Consider the following 17,393-nt stretch of genomic DNA (forward strand, 5'->3'; position numbering starts at 1 on the left):
AAGGTAGTGAAGGGAAAAAAAACATGGTTTGATATGTCCTCATGTAACCTCTTATATAAGGATATGTTGTTGTCCTGAACTGTTGTACGAATCCAGGTGCCCAACAATTTGTAAATAAAGGGCGGGATCAGCCTGGGAACTCTTCCTTGTTTTTACTACAGTTTTCCCTGCTTTGCAAAACATGTTTTCGAAAGTGTCTGAGAAAGGGCTTGGCTAGCCCGGTTTCCCACGCTAACGAATAAAAGACGGAGCGGCACACGGTCCGGACGGATTCAGCTGTGGAACACGTACGATTGCCCAGCAGTTGTTGCAGCTCGCTTACCCCCGGACCGTAGGCTCTCCGGTCTAGTGTCAAGGTAAGCACTGATGATGATCATATTATGCTGCTTAACGTTGTAGTGTATTGATTGCTGTTTGCGGGGAATAAAAGGTACAATAATTCTAGCAAAGCAAGTTGTGATTATTGCTGTTTGCGGGGAATAAAAGGTACAATAATTCTAGCAAATCGAGTCGTGATTGTTGCTGTTTGCAGGGAATGAAAGGTATAATCATTCTAGCACAGCGCAGGTGTTGATTACGGTTTGCGGGGGATAAAACGTACGATTATCCTAGCACAGTATAAATGTTGATTGCTATATGCGGGGAATAAAAGACAGTTATTCTAGCAAAAGTATATCAAGTCTCTGTGTATTCATTGTTGCCGCCGACCACTCACAATCCTGCATAAAAATATAAAGGTGAAGTTGTGTTTTCCACAAAACAGGTAGAAACAAACTTTTTTTTGTGATGAAAGATGAGAGTTCAATCTTTCATTTGGTAGTATCTGTATTTCCATAGTCCAAACACAACATTTTCTGTGGACCTTGAAAGATTAGTCAAAATGCTTAAATCAGCTGGCACCCACATATCCTCTTTTCTGAAAATGCTTGGCAGTCAAAGAGTTAAGATGCTACTTTTATTTTTTATTTTTTTATTGTACATAATGAATTGATATACTATCTTCTCTTATTTCAAACCATTCCCCTTTATCTAAATTGGTGATTAGTTAATGCACATGTAAATCTCAGCCATTCTCAATATTGATGTTTACAAAGTTATTATTGATCATCATTTCTACCTTAGGTCATTCACAACACACTGATGTGCAGCAGGAGGACACAGTACACAAGTTATTAGCTAAACCGCCTATACAGCATACTGTATATTAAACGTGATTAATGTTGCAAGTATGATTTCCATTTTGTCTTCCAGCAGGTAATCAATGGGGCACACACATCAGCACCTGGCAACGTGACAGGCAAGACACAAGTACCGTATTTGTTAAGTATCACAATGTTCACAATGGTAACACTGTGAGTAAATATATTAATTTCAATATCCCCTGACAGTTAATATTGCCGGCAAGACGCACCTCGTGTCCGCAACACAGCCAGGAGTCCTGAAGTGTAATGTTGGTCTGTTGTGGTATGAGTTGTAAGTTAGATATGTAATTCATGCAATTTATTTATCTCCCATAGGCGATAGACGCAGTCTCATTCATACTACTGTCGGGACCCAACAGGGTAACAATTGGATTATATGATGACAATGGTGAGAGTGTTTAACAAAAAAAAGGGGGAAAAAAGAAAAAGGTCATTTAATTGCCTTTTCTACTCCACACTGTCCGCAGCCAGTACCCCCGAAGGTAATATTTGTGCAGCGGTGATCGCAAGAGTGTGTAATTTTTCATCAGCAAATATATGCACTCCAGTGCAGAGAATTTTTTTTTGTACAATGTATCTTGGAGATCTCAAACCAAAAGCTGTGATATAAATAATGGCAGTATTTTTGCAGATAACAGTAAATGTAGATGACAAAGTTGAGAATTTCTGATGGTGTGGAAAAGATGGAATTTAGATGTTTCACTGTTTTTGTTTTGTTTATTTGACCCAATAGTGAACCCTGGCGTCAGTGTGATCTCAAGGAGTGGGACGCCTAGTGGTACAGAAAGCAGTGGTGAAGCAGTGTCGTGACTCACCACAATGATTCATGGAAAATGCTTCATAACACTGAACCATTTCAACAAAGTTGCTTCATATTGATTCACTGCTTCAGAAAGCTTCAGTTTATCCGTCTCTAGTTAATATTACTTGGACAATTGCAGCATTTCTATTGCCACTAGAGGCCCACCAAGAGCAATGTATGAATTGAATCAGGTTTGCAGTTTGCAAATTCTTCTTCTTTTCTTCTTCTTCTTCTTATTAAAAACATACATGTTTGTGAATAGTATTTCATGGTTGTTTGGCAACCAGTCTATGGTGTACCCCGCCTCTCACAAAGTCTGCTAGGACAGGCTGCAGTTGACCTGTGACCCTAAAGAGGACAGGCGGTATGGAAAATGCTTTCATTGCTACTCCTAACTTGCCGTTAAAATACTTCAGTCCCACAGACAGGCAGCTAGCTCTGCTGGTGAAGTGACTGTCACTGGTGCCCGTACAATGTTTGGGATTAAAGGGATCTGACATAATAATCCAAAATTAAGGGTTAATCTCTGACTGCTGGTTTTAGAATAGATCTCTTGCAAGACCTGACTCAACTACTCTACCTGTTTGGCATGTATTGTTTCCATATGAAGTAGGTGGTGTTTCCAAATATGAAGAAAGGCTTTTCAAGCCTTTGTCTCCATGTTGACTTAATTAATCTCCCATTAATCTCACCCTGGCCTCCACTGCATTTCTGCTTGGCGAATTCCAGGCAGCACTGACATTTTTATCTAAGGGCCCACACTTCTTGGGAACAGCCACTGTGAAGTTTAATGAAATTATTTCATTGTTATTCCCCTTTAAACATCCCATTCTCCACACTTAACCTGGGCCATTGTCAAAACATTATTCAATTTGAAAGAAATCTCTTAACATCCTCAAACCTACCTCATACTCGAATTAAGAATGACCAACATTAAACTACAGTAGTTTCATAGGTAGTATGTCATGGTTTGTGATCAGTTGGACCCCAAAGCAGCCCCAATACGTCGGAAAACTCAAATAGTCTTTATTACAAAAACAACTAAAAGGGCAAACAAAACTGCAAAGTACAAAAGAAGAAAACCGTGGAACAAAAGGTGCTACCAATTGGGTAGGAGCATAAATTACAAAGTACAAACAAATCATGGATAATGCTAGACAAAACAAACTCACTGCCACAAACTAGTAATGGCAAAATCAAAAGTGTGTTTTGGTATGTACCAGAACACAGGCCGAATTTGTGATTCGAATCGCATTCCGAAATCTGTCTCAGAATCAGGATGTCACATAATAGTTGCCTTTTGCGTTCTATTACGCCTCCAAACGTCACATTGTTTCAGCAAGTGAACGTGATCCCTTCTCTGAAATTATATAAAATTTGACCATTTCACTATATTAAAATGTCTTGAATCTGAAATTAATCCAACCTAAGTATACTTCGTATGTAAAATTGCCCTGGATGCTGATTTATCGCCCTACATAATAAAATGTCAATAGGTGGTAGGTTCAGTGGTAGTGCACCCACACAATGTGCTGAAAATAGTCCGATATGCTGGTAACCCCAGTTCAAATCCTGCTCCGGGGAGCTTGTTTTTGCAGGTCATTCATTAATTTTTCCTCTCTAATACTTTCGGTCAAAACTTAAGATGCCCTGTCACAAAAAACAAAAACAAATGTAGCCTACAGGTTTTTAATTAAATGTGATAGTACTGGGGGTTTCATCAGAGCATTTAAGTCATGTTGAGAGGCAAAATTAAAAACAAACCAAACAAAGTATCAGCAACAAAAAGCTAATTTGTACTTCTATACTTATTTTGACGGGGTGGGGGTTATTCAGTTTTTGTTTCCCATGATATTATTTCTCTCTCTTATGGCGTCCATTACAATTACAGTATAGGCCGATTGTCAGTTGTGTAAATTAGGTGATGACAGAGAGCTAACAGTTAGTAATAGTTTCCATACTGGGGAGCTGGCAACGCTGCTCTACTGTTTGATTGTAATATTTTATAAATGACCACCAGATGTCGCTGTGGGGAGATGTTTCGAACATTCCAAAAGATCGATTCATTTTGTGAATCAATTGTTTCAAATTATTTGATCGTTTCAATGTTCTATTTCTGCCATCCCTACCACAAACAGGAGGACCGGACTGCAACCCAAGAAGACAAAAACCAGAATGCTCACTGCAAACAGACCTAGCAACCAGCTGGTATGCTGGGGGAGCCTTAACTTAAAACAAGGAACTGATTACCAATTGCCCACAGGTGTGTAGCTCAGCGCTCAGCTGCCCCACCTATGGGCCACTAACAAATCATATGGAAAGCTTGTAGGGAGAAAAAAAAACATACACAACTAAGACAGAACATAACATAGTGATGATCAAAAATCATGCAAAGGTTTACTTTTATTTTTATTTTTAAGTGTGTTTATTATTATAGTAAGCCACTGTAACATTATGCACAAATTGAACATTAACATTCAATAAAAATTGCACATAAATACACATTTGAAAGAATTCTAAAATATGAAATGCAAATGTATATCATAATGGATAAAAAAAAAAAAAAAGCTACTGTATCATTATCCACCGTGGGACATGCCCAGAACACCTCTACAGCGAGGTGTCCAGGAGGCATCTGAACCAGATGCCCAAGCCACCTCAACTGGCTTCTCTCAATGAGGAAGAGTAGCGGCTTGACCCTGAGTCCCTGACGAGCATCTCACACTATCTCCAAGAGAGAGAGAGAGCCCGGACACCCTGCGGAGGAAACGCATTTCAGCCGCTTGTATCCGAGATCTTGTTCTTTTGGTCACGACTCACAGCTCGTGACCATAAGTGAGGGTAGGAACATAGATCGACCGGTAAATAGAAAGCTTCTCCTTTTGGCTCAGCTCCTTCTTCACCACAATGTACTGATACAGAGTCCCCATCACTGCAGACGTGGCACCAATCTGCCTGTCTATCTCCCGCTCCATCCTGCCCTCACTTGTGAACAAAACCCCAAGATTCTTCACTTCCGCTTCACACTCGGCTGCGAACCGCTCTAGTGAGAGTTGGAGGTCGCGGACCTATAAAATAGTCAGTCAAAATGTCAGTCACTGATGTTGATGATTTTATCTTACTCATGACAGTAAGAGGGCAACACCAGTGATTCCCAACCACTATAACATAGTATGCTTTTCAGTGATGTATAGTGACAGGAAGAACATTTAGGGCTACGTTCACACTGCAGATCTTAATGCTCAATTCCGATTTTTTGGGTGAAATCTGATTTTTTTTGAGTAAGCGTTCACATTACCTATCAATTGTGACCTTAGTCTGTCTGCTGTGTGGACGTAATGTGTCCCCAAAGTGACCCGCATGCACAGAAAAAGATCCAACGTCACTAACAACGATGTGTTTGCGGAAGTAAATACGTATGGTCCAACGTGTCAGGGCCACGGACTTTTATAATGCCCAATTCACACTGTCTGCGGAACGGACGCGGTGCGTTTTCCATACGGCCGCCGCAAGGAATAGAAAGCATTTGAGTCTGCGTGTGAATTCACACCAGCTGCAGTGCGTTGCATATTGCATATGCGGTTCGGAAGGGATGCGGCGCTGCGAAAGGTTTCCGCAAGCGTTCTACTTTTTCCGGATGCCACATGCGAAACGCTTGCAGATTTTCATGAAGCTGAAAAAATTACATGAGCCGGACAGGAAGTTGAGCGTCGGCATCAAGGTATATTTAAAAATAAAACCGTTTGCGAACTATTATTGGGGGGCTAGCTAACTACATAGAAGTGGGATTAAATTAAAGTCAAGTATAAAGTCACAACTGTTACTCGAAACAAATTTGCCGATTCACGTACATCTCCTGAGCCGTGCGGACCTCGCGAAAGCGTCAAGCATAAACCAAACTTAATGCACCACTAACCCAGCACCCCACCCACCAATAAATCACCAATATTTTTGAAAAACAGACTTTAACTTTTTTTAAAGACAAAAAAAAAACATCATAAAATTTGATTTGTCCAGTTCAACCATGATAAAAAAAGAAATGCTTCAACAAGTATAAAGAGGACACCAAGAAAAACACAACAAAAAAGCTGATTTAAGTGCGTGTGTACTTTCTGTCACTGTTAATACATTTTATTTGTATAGGGCGTTTCAAAAGTCTCGAAGACACTTTACAAAAATAAAACTGATAAAAACGAGTCAACAGAAAACTATAAGCAAGACTTCTAAATATTTACAACTAAAAGAAACATCTCAACAATACATTATGTGGAATAAACTCAGTCAGAAGAAACAAGACAAAGGACAATAATCCGAGATTAAAAGACTCCTATCTAAACACACCTTTTTAGAACTGCTTTTAATCTCTGACTATTATCCTTTGTCTTGTTTCTTCTTAATTCAAGCCATTTTGTATTAGTTTTGTCTCGGGACAATTTGGCTCCATAAAAGATGGAAAACAAGCATGCCGCCCCATCCCCCCCCCCCTCCTTCACAATGTGAACCATATAGCTCCTCCCATTCACGGAGGAGCGGATTACACGCGAATGAGAGGTACAGTTGCGTCTGTCTCCAGAGCAACAGCTATTTAACAAAAGATTATAACACTTAATGCTGCCTTTTCTTTTGCCGGGTCTCACCTCTTTTGTGTTTTGGGTAAACCTTAGACTGATGTGTGACAGTTGTTAGCTGGCTGCGTCTGAAGAGAGCAACTTCAAATGTACTTTGAATGAACGACGTCATGTCAACACCTGAGGGGGAAAACGGTTTAATCAAGACATTTTGACGTTTTCAAGTCGTCCTGTGTTGAGGTAAGGAAACTGTAGTCTCCCTTTGGGTTATCTTCTATATATCAATGACAGCCACTTTTCAATTGTTTTGCATGTCATTATTTAAGTAGCATTAATTTCCTTAGGCTCTGTATTTTCTATGAGGTTTTACTGCATCAGACCACAACATTGACAGTATTACACAAACATAAACTACAGTGAGGTGTTTAATGAACAACTGAATTTGTCAGTGAGTTAAACAGAGCTTTAGATAAGAGGTTAAATCCATGCTGGCATAAAGCTCTAAATTGTCCAGTGGTGTGAATGTGAGTGTGAATGCTTGTTTGTAATATGTATAGAATTTTCATAGAGTTAATGATGAAACTGAAAAGAAGAAACAATGACAGAGATACGACCAGACAGAGTAGAGTCTTATTAATTTTCTCAAGCATTAGTTGATTCAACCAATCGATCAATCAATCAATCAATCAATCAATCAATCAATCAATCAAACTTGATTTCATACTTAAATAAGGTCCATAAAATAACATAAAAGAGACAAACAGAGAATAGATAATACAATTACAATCTAAACAAGCACTCTCTCCATCGCCTCCAGAGAGGTGTACCTTACTCTATAGTAAGGATATGTACAAATTTGGGTTGCATTGCCACATAGCAATTCAACTCTCTGCCATAAATCATTCGGACCCCCTGCATTGTATTGAATAAATATAATTCACCTTAAAACAAGTTTGAAGTTTGTGGGACTTAATCCAGCAATTTCAACATGGACAAATCAAGGCAAATATGGGCTTTATGCACAAAATGGTGTGACGTATTTCCAGGAAAATCTCATAAGGCACCACCTTTTCCTGTAATGGCAGTTGCCGTTGTTTTGAAGCAGTTTTTATTCAGAGAACCTTTTATCAATTGTGAACTTTTTGGGGTATTTTTTCGTCATTGTGTGTGTGTGTGTGTGTGCGTGCGTGCATGTATTTGTCATGTCGTCGAAGAAGAGGAGATATCTGTACATCAAGGTATCACTGCTGTGTGCCCACATAGACCGGTTCTAACTCTGCTTTGTTTTCTCTCTCTCATGCTGAGCAGTAGAGACGGTGGGTTGTTAACATTCGCAGTAGGGCTGGGTATGGATTCAAATGTCCTCAATTGATTCAATTTCGATTCACAAGAGTTTCATTCGATTCGATTTAGATTTTTCCCGATTCGATTTGATTTGCTTCAATTCAATCGCTACTGATTAATAATGGAACATCAATTCTTAATTATCAAGGACATGATAAAAACTCCACAAACATTAAATTGTAAATACAACTTTGCGGAGGCAGTAACTGGTTAAATGGTTTAGTTTATTAATGAAAGTAACGCGTGTTATAATCACTTAAGTGTTACACAAACATTGACATCAGCAAGTATTAGATGAAAATATTTTCATAATTCCAATTTAATTATTGTAAATAAACTATGAATTAAAATTATTCTGAATTGTCTTAAAGGATCATTGTGAGGTTTGTCACTTTTTTTTACTCGCGACTGCCACCTCTGGCCCAAAGCCTAACTGCAGCATCTGTGTCAGGCTCGTTCATGGTGCGCGTGTGAGTACGTGCACAAGATTAAAGCGACAGCCACAGTTGACAAACGAAGAAATGACTTCAAATGAGGTAAGAAAAACTTCGCCCCTTCCCTCCACCAGGAAACTGTGGAGCGTGAGGGTCCGCACACTCTACTATAAAGGGAAGATAATAGCTGATAGGTGCAGTCAGAGTAAAACAGTCAGGGCTCTTCGTAGTCATCTGGGCATTGGTGGAGCATGCATGATGTAGAAAAAGCTTTAATATTACCTTTTTAAACTGCACAGTGCAACTTTAAAGTGCAATAAGTCAGGTATTTCATAAATCTAAAAAAATACTTTTAAATTCACGTGATCAGTAAATAAAAAAAATTAAAAACTAATATACAAAAAAATTGGCCCTTAAAATTCTTAATTTTCTTCGATATCAGGCTCGAAGATTAAAATCAATGCGATATTAATTATTCGATTTTTTTAAAACACAGCCCTAATTTGCAGGGATCCATTTTTAGTTAGAGAAAGCATCAAGTGTGTTCTCTGCATTTTCTTACTGCTGATTAATTTATCCAGCTGTCGACAATTCTGTTGCATTCTTGGGGTACCGTTAAATAAGGGATCCCAAAACGTAGACCAAATAAGGAAAATACAGTTTGGTTTATTTAAAAAAAAGTATTATACTTACAGGAATAACAAAAAACACTGGCAACAAAGAGCCAGAAAGAGTATTAACGAAAATGTTGCAAAAGGCAAGGAGCACAAGAAATAACGAAAAACGCTTGCTAGAAAATTATAAGCAAGCTAGCACAAAAACAAACCAATGATTAGAACATAAAGCAACATGGCAAATACTTAACACGCGGGTGCGGACACGAGACAAGGCTAGGTAGACTATGAGATTGTAACAAGGAGAACAGAGCACACTTGACACACAAGCAGTGGGCAAGGAATAATCCCAACCACCGGGCCGCAGACCAGTCCCAGGCCGTGGGCCACTTTGGACCGGGCTCCGGTGGGCCGCACATTTAAAAGAATTAAAAAAATGTACTGTACTTCCGGTTAATTGATTAACCGAGGCTTAAAAATATATTATTTTGAAAAGACCAGATTCTCTCTGTTTATGACAGACTCTTTTTTTTTTTCTTCTTTTTTTTCAAAAAGAGCTCAGTATTGTTCATTCGGTAATGTCATCATCATTGCTCTTTTTTTTTTTTTTGTATGTGGGTGAGCATGTGTATGTGCGTGCGTGCGTGCGAGTGTGTGTGTGTGTGTGTATTCGTTAGCTCACCAAAAACCTATTAGAAAAAATCCCATACCGTTCACCTAAACCGAACACCGCCGTCAGGAGACCCGAGGGGACCAAAGAAAACAAAGGAAAGTGAAATCCAGCACCGGCCAGACACCACCCACCGGGCCACCAACCAGAATTCCTCACCTCCTCAGGTTCATACTAGTCCACAACTTTCGCGGACCGGCAACCCAGTGGGTTGGGGTTGGGGATACTTGGCTGTTCGCCGGCTGAACAGCAGGCGACAACAACGCAAATCCACTATGTATTTTTATGTACCTGTACTAGCAGCACAAACACCATAACAAGGGTAACAACAACGCTTTAATATGGTGAGGTCACTATGGTAATGCTTATGAATGATATGAGCAACACAAAAACTGGGGTATTTTGTAAAAATAACAATAAATGTGAAGCCACATTTTTATGTAACTATATTAGCTGCGCCCTCCTTAAAGGAAAGGAGCGGCTCCTGTTCTGAGTGGGTTAAGGATTTAGGCTTAGAGTTTTACATCACATCAACAGTCTGCTCCGCTAAAGCCTCCCCGCACCCTAAGTTTCGGTGCCTTATGACAGTGGTTCTCAACCTCGGTTCTCGAGTACTCCTATTCGGCCTGTTTTCCATATCTACTTCAGCCAACACAGCAGAGGATCGTTATCAGGCTTCATGCAGAGCTGGCTGATTAGCTGATCGTTTATAACACCTGTGTTGGCTGTTAGAGACATGGACTACGTTTACATGCATGCAATAACAATTTAAAAACCAGAATATAGGCAATATTCGGGTTTTGTAAGGACATGTAAACACGCGCAATAATCCGAATATGCTCTTATACAGGTTTTTAAAAATCCTAATAAGACCCCTGGGTTACTCCTTTCATATCCGGAATTCTTGCTCATATAAACACATTCAAAATACCTCAATCATTTTTCGCTGTGCGCATCCTCGCTATTTTTTTCTTTGACCTCTTTTCTTCTTTTTGCTTGTTTGATTCTCAAGAAATCTTGCTCTAGTTAGTCAAGACTTGTATGCGCATCTCCGTCCTACTTGCTAAAGGAGCCTCCCTTGAATACATAGATTTCTCTGCTGCGTTTTCACGTTATTTTGTGTCTCTACGGAAAAAATGCCACAGTTTATGCCTATATACACATACAGTAAATACAAGTCCATGCTTCTGGCATGTAACCCACCGGAAATACTCAAGCCGTTGTCAACAAACATGTCACAGCAAAGAACCACACTTCTGGAGGAAGGAGGAGACCGACTACTTTATTTAGCGTGGTGAGTGACATAAATATAATGTCTTTTATTGAACGTATAGTAAGTTAAAAGTGGAAATGACGTTGCTTACGTAATTACGTTGTCGGCGCGTTGTGGTCTGAACGGGTTATTCCAATCAAGCACAAATGAGCATGTAAACGGGAGTAACTCTTTCCGCTACGCAAGCAAACGAGTTACCTCGATTGTTTCAGAAACCAGAATTCTGACCTTAACCCGAATATTGACTGCATGTAAACACTAGTCATGGAAAACAGGCTGGATAGGGGTATTTGAGGACAGGGGTTGAGAACCACTGCCTTATGACATCAAAAGCGGAAGTGTTGCATGCATACAGTCCATTGTGGCTTGATTAAAGCCTTTTTGCAATATTGATCTCAACAGTAAAAGTAATGTTGCCTTATTTTCTTTTGTCTAAAATAATTATACAAGAAAAAAAAGAAGATATGTGAAGCGATATGATATCCAGAAAGCCATGATATACTGGTAGTCGAATAGTCGATCTTCTGTGCTACGCCATTCCTACCTGCTACTAAGGCAATTAACTTTTCTCTGTGGCAGAATGAATTTGGGAGAGAGGGATGCGTGTCACATGATGTTTTAAGATTCTACTTGTTTTTATTGATGGCTAAAAATTAGCTAATCACACAAAGCTCAGTAGTTATTGTTTTAAATTTCAAATAAAATTTCATACCATACCCCATTTTTATGGCCTTATTTTTTTTCTCTCCATATATTGCATTGTATATGTTGACTTTCCCAACACAGACGGTTTTTACCCCCAACAAAGTCTGGTGTAGTCATCATAATCACCATGTTTTGTGTAAACAAACCTCTCTTAACATGTGTTACAAGGTCATTGCCCCGCTCCCGCAAACATTTGTTTAGATTAGAGGGGCATAACCTGTAGACCACAGTTGTCAAACTCAAGGCCCATATTGTCAAGAGGTGAAGTTTGGTGGAGGACCCAAATGCAGGGAAGCAGGGCAAGGAGGCAGAGGTGATGGACAAAAAAGGAATTTAATCATTCAAAACAAAAGCGAACTCCAAATGGCAGTAAAACAAAACGTGGGGAGGACAACAAGGCAAAAAACTGGCAGCATGACAGGAGGAAAATGACAATGAACCGACACAGACAGAGGGGAGACAGGAGACTAAATACACACACGCTAATGACACAACAAGACACACCTGTTAAGAGTATGAGGAACGATCATATGACCCAGTTAGCAGTGATCGCTATTGAAAACAGGTACTTTATGTATCATTGGCTTCACCGTATGTACAGACAGGAATACATCATAACATGCAATGCATCTCTGCCCTTAATTTGTTCCCTCCCTCATGAACGCTCTCTGCTGTCCGGAGGTTGCAGTATTCCACCAACCAATGATGTTAGGCAAATACATATTTGCTGCTATTATGACAATGCCATTACAGTGCAAATCATGGTTATTATATAGCTTTGGAATTTTCATTATTGTTAGTTTTTATTTAGTTTTGAGCTTTGTTTTTTTTTTTTTTTTATGTTATTAGTTTAATTGCTTTCCAGCAATTGCTTTCTCTGTTTTTAGTGTTAGTGTTCTGAGTTTTCGTTAATTCGAAAATGCTTCGTTTTTGTTAGTTTTACTAGATTTAATTTAATAAAAAATGTTGTGTATTACTTGTGCGCAAGATTTCATAAACATGAAAAACAATGAAAAAAGTAGCACACTTCCTACCTAGCGTTGTGTTTCAGCTGAGTTAAAAAAAAAAATAGGCGAGGGGAGCCATCGGAGCAAAAAGTCAAACATGCAAAATTGTCTCCAAGGAGTGATGTCATCTGAAGGCGCTACCTATTGGCTGCTGCTAGATGACGTCACTTCTATATGTAGCTCATTTTCCATGTCTCCCTCAGCCAACACAGGTGATTCAAATGATCAGCTAACCAGTAAGCCTTAAGTAGCTTCTAAGGAGTGTCTCTTTCACATGTAAATGTATATTTAGATTGTCTTTATTACAAATGTCAGCTGTGGTATTTCAACATGTGAATAAATTGAATTCAATTGAATTGAAGCTCTGGAGAAGCCTGATAACATTCCTCACCAGTGTTGGCTGAGGTAAACATGGAAAACAGGCTGGATAGGGGTCCCCAAGGACCAGGGTTGAGTACAAATCTCATAATTTCATATTTCCATCACAGAGAATGTGTAGAGCACTGGTTGCTTCTGCTGTTACATGTTATTATTACTGTATATATCTTATTTTGTTTTTGATTCAAGTGACAGTGTGTAGAATTGAGTGCCATTTAGTGGTGAACCATTAGAATGCAACAACCGAAATTGGAAGGGTGTGCATTTTGAAGCACACACACTATGGTGCCTCAGAGAACCACACTACGAGTATCCGTAGGCAAAAAGATTGCCGTGAAACATGTTGGCCTTCTGTAAGATTAAGTGCCACTTATGTAATATAATTAGCGACTACATGAAAAAAATGTATGTTCATTGATGCGATAGGACAGTGAATGAACATTGGAAAATATTGGAAAATTGGGGGGGTCTCTCATGTGTCTGCATACCCCACAGAAAGTAGGTAGTTGCACCCCTGACTACCGAAATACTGTTTAATTTACATTAAATTTTAAGAAAAACTTTTATTCAGGTAGAATTTTTAGCTTAGTTTGTCCAATACACTTTAATTAAATCATTAGTAGTAGGCCACCCCAACAACCTTCTTTTTTTTATATACTTAAGCGCAGTTTTAATGTTCATTATGTGCCTAATATCACAATGGCATAGAATAACATTAAATGCACTTCTTGGGAATTAAACCTATGTCTCGTTTTTGATTAACACTACAATATTGTATTTTGCTGCTGGAGAGCTAAGTATTTTATTAGGTAGTACTTTGGGTAAAACCACTGACCTTGACTACTAGTCAGTGACGTGCAGTGAGCTCTAGGTTTGGGTAGGCAGGCAGTTGCAATTTGAGACGCACACACTAATTACAAATTTGTGTGTTGGCAGGCAATTGTACAACGTATCCTAGGATGACCATATTTTCATTTCCAAAAAAAGAGGACACTCAGCCTGACCTCAAGAGACTTGATACTCAGATGCAAGGTGCCATACATTCAAACTATTTTAACATATGTCTCCTCTGTATGGGTAAAAACAAAACAAAACAAAACATTACTCTCTTTTGAAGTCTTAAATTTTTTGCTCCACAATCTTTTTTAAAAAAAATTTTTACGCTTTGTACCCATCGCCTCCAGTGCGGCAGCTCAACACTTGCCAATCAGCAAAAGTTCTGGGCCACCGTCAGCCAGTGCGCAGTCTGCCAGCCACAGTAAACGTTGCAGCGCACTCTGCCTCCTATTTGCCGCACGACAAAAAAATGACAATTTCAAACCCGCCCGGAAAGAATGTAATAAAGTGAATATCTCCCTGTAAAACAGCCTAATTCCTCACAAAATCAAGCTAGCAATAGCAATAGCAATGCCAAACACCATGTAAAGTGAAACAGCCAGTTAATCGAAGCACATCCACAAAGCCAATCTTTCTTTTTGCACCATTATTTGTGAAAAGTACAAATAATTGTTTGTCCCTTACTTTGCTGAAGATCCAGTAGCTAAGGCGTTCGTCTCCCATCCTTCAAAAGATGGCGTTTTTCCTCAAAAGAAAGGTGTGAAAATAGTTTTCTATTCTCCAGAGTGGCGTCATCTTACCGCTTTGCTGTGCACTAAGTGTGTTTTGAATTCACGAATGCACTGTGCAAACGTATGTTCGCATAGGAATAATACAGCGACATAAAAAGGCTGCGTAGCGATCTGCCTATTTGCGTAAAGGACTTTTCTACTGGGAAACTGACTACGCATGCGCGAACACACATCGCTACGCTCACAGGGCTGGGAAAAGCACAGTAGCGGTCTGCCTTCAGGAGGACAATTTTTGCAGCATTTTGGCCTGCAGGCCAGACGAACTAATGAGTCATTTTTAATTGAGGTATGAAAATTACCAAATGTGGTCACTTTTAAACCTATAGGTAGTGTAGGCTTTCTGAAATTAAAGAAATAATTAAAATAAATTAAAAAAGCCAAGCGGTTTCAACTTTCATTTTTAGCCTGGGGTAGGCAGTGCCTACATTGAATATCCTGACCGCACGTCACTGCTACTAGACATAGTAACAAGACTTGAAGTACACTTCAAGGACATTTTCACCAAGCTGTACAACACAGTTCAGTTCACCAGAGTGGTCTTTCAAACCTTAAAACCACCTTATAGTTTTTAAAGCAGAGTGCATAGGTAGGTAGCCTAAATAGTGTGGTATTGTCTTACCATAGCGATAGAGAGTAAGCTACCAAGATGAATGTGATCAAGAACAAGAAACACAAACTGCTTTAAATCTTATTTTTGCCAGCTCTTAAGTTTAAAGATGCATTTTGTTGTCTTTTCACTAATTTACCCAGTTTCTATTGTTATTATAAGTGCCCAGAAATATTCAAAGATGAATATTGAAAATGGAGATATTGTAATAGACAACAATTCACATGAACATCATGTAACATGTACAGTATTATATCCAGGCAAATTTGAGTTTTCAAATTGTTACTGAGTGCTATGGAGTAATGGGAAAATGAAACTTCATGAACCACTTCCAATATATTTTTACTCCAACAGACGATGCCCTTGGTTGAAAAATAAAGGCTAGTGCAATGGGAATTGATTACATTTCTACTTCATCTTTAAACCAAGAGCTCCATCTAGTGGAGTAAAAAACAAAAACAACAACATGTGGTTCATGAAGCTTTATTTTCCCGTCACTGCTATAATGCTAGAAGTTTAACTGAATAGATGAAGAGTTTGGTAACATCTTGGTCTTCTTCAGGTTTCCCAGGTCAGTGTGGGATGCTAAGAAACTGGTGGTGCGTTGGGGCTAAAGGAGCATGGTGAAACACCAACCCTTACAGGTCTATGAAAAGCAAGTTCTTGTGTCCTTTGTTACTGGCATCTATGGTTGCCGTTGGAAACGTTACCAGCGCTCCCAAGACGACAGCTCTAGGGTAAGACAATACTTTTTGTTAATTTGTGTTGCGTCATCATTGCGTCATGCTACAGCCACCAAGTGGTACAATTTGCTTTGCCATGGAACAGTTCGGTACAGTAACCATGGATCAAGCTTGTATTTCTATTGCAGGGAATGCATGTGTGATAGTTATAGATGCATCAATTATTTACGTGTGATATCATACCAGCATGGCAGTTTAATTCAGTCATGAATTTAAAAAAAAACTACTGATGTGCCAACCACTGGGAAGTCAATATCCATCCATTTCCCAAAAAAATTGGAAGCCCATTGTTCCTTTTCCTGTCACCTTGTTATTTATTGTCTTTAATTTTTCTTTTATACCAGTAAATTAGTGTGCTCCACTTCCTGGCAACCTTATCAGTGTGAAAGGACTCAGAGAATTGCCTGCAGTTTCTTTCCACAGGTTCTTCGTATTTGGCCGCACAGATTTAAGATGAGAGTTAAGTTCTTTTAATGTCTTTGGGAGACCATCTGCTTCAATTTCCATGTGTTGGCGCATCAGGTCGATTAGGAACAGTGTCTGTGCAATGGTTACTCCGTGATCTGTTTCTTCTTCGGTACAATAAAGAAAAGAAAAAAAAAGAAAAAAAGAAGCAGTTTCTTCTTCGGTTGTTGCTTCAAGTCTTTGCGGTGCACTTCTATTGATATAGCGCCTCCATAATGGCGCAACGCTGCAACTGCAGGTAAAATACGTTGCTGCCAAGCTGAAGCGCTGAGGCTGTGTTGAGCGATATCAGTTGCTCAGGCTGGAGGCGAAATTAGGTGGTGGCGCCCGCGAGCAAATTAGGTGGTGGTGGCCGCCTCCAAATGTTCTACATAGGAAAAGCCCTGGCTATTCTGACAAATTTTCAACTGGATCCCTTTAACAGGCTTGACGCAGTAGATAAATAAGACTGTAATGAATGACATTTCTTGTCATTACTAGGTGGCACTATATGTATAACCGCATTTTAGTAGATGTCTTTGTGTGGCTGTGAAGTTTGTGATTTTTTTAGCTTGGGGAGTTATTAAGCATTATTTCCTCTTACGTGATAAAATAAATATTAAAGGAAAAATGTGATGCCCCGCCCTCGTCATATAGTATTTTGAAAACCCAAGAATGTTTCCTCAGTTGTTGTCCCAGGTCTTAAGATGATACAGGCCAAGTCTGAAGTCAATCAGATGAAAACTATTATTGGCAAAGGGGGCAAAAGTATGATCCCACTGAATGTGCAAAAATGGGCCAAAATTGGATATTCAAAAATGCATTTTAGGATATGGCTTCCACTGACTTTTTTATGCGTCTCAGGGTGCGACACGTGCCTGCCAATATTCGTAGCCCTAGGCCAATCGTGCCGGGATAGGTCTCCATTAGGGGGTGTTTTAGAACCATTGAACATTAAAAAGTGTTTCTCACCA

General features: G+C 39.3%; 1 protein-coding gene across 5 annotated transcripts in view; it reads left to right on the forward strand.

The window, feature by feature from the left end:
* The first annotated feature begins 6,527 nt into the window (after nt 1–6,527).
* The window catches only part of gdpd5a (glycerophosphodiester phosphodiesterase domain containing 5a), a 90,301-nt gene continuing 79,435 nt past the window's right edge, over nt 6,528–17,393 (forward strand). Inside the window, exons 1-4 of one of the 5 annotated variants that reach the window (XM_086099110.1) lie at nt 6,562–6,812; nt 7,881–9,801; nt 13,934–14,029; nt 15,795–15,969. In XM_086099110.1, coding sequence (XP_085955236.1) covers nt 15,853–15,969 — 117 coding nt within the window. In that variant the 5' untranslated portion in view covers nt 6,562–6,812; nt 7,881–9,801; nt 13,934–14,029; nt 15,795–15,852. The other 4 variants (XM_086099108.1, XM_086099109.1, XM_086099111.1 and 1 more) reach the window with 4 other exon arrangements.

This window comes from Leptonotus elevatus, chromosome 16 (genome assembly GCF_054856555.1).
Source record: "Leptonotus elevatus isolate MCC_2025b chromosome 16, RoL_Lele_1.0, whole genome shotgun sequence".
NCBI classification, from domain to species: domain Eukaryota; kingdom Metazoa; phylum Chordata; class Actinopteri; order Syngnathiformes; family Syngnathidae; genus Leptonotus; species Leptonotus elevatus.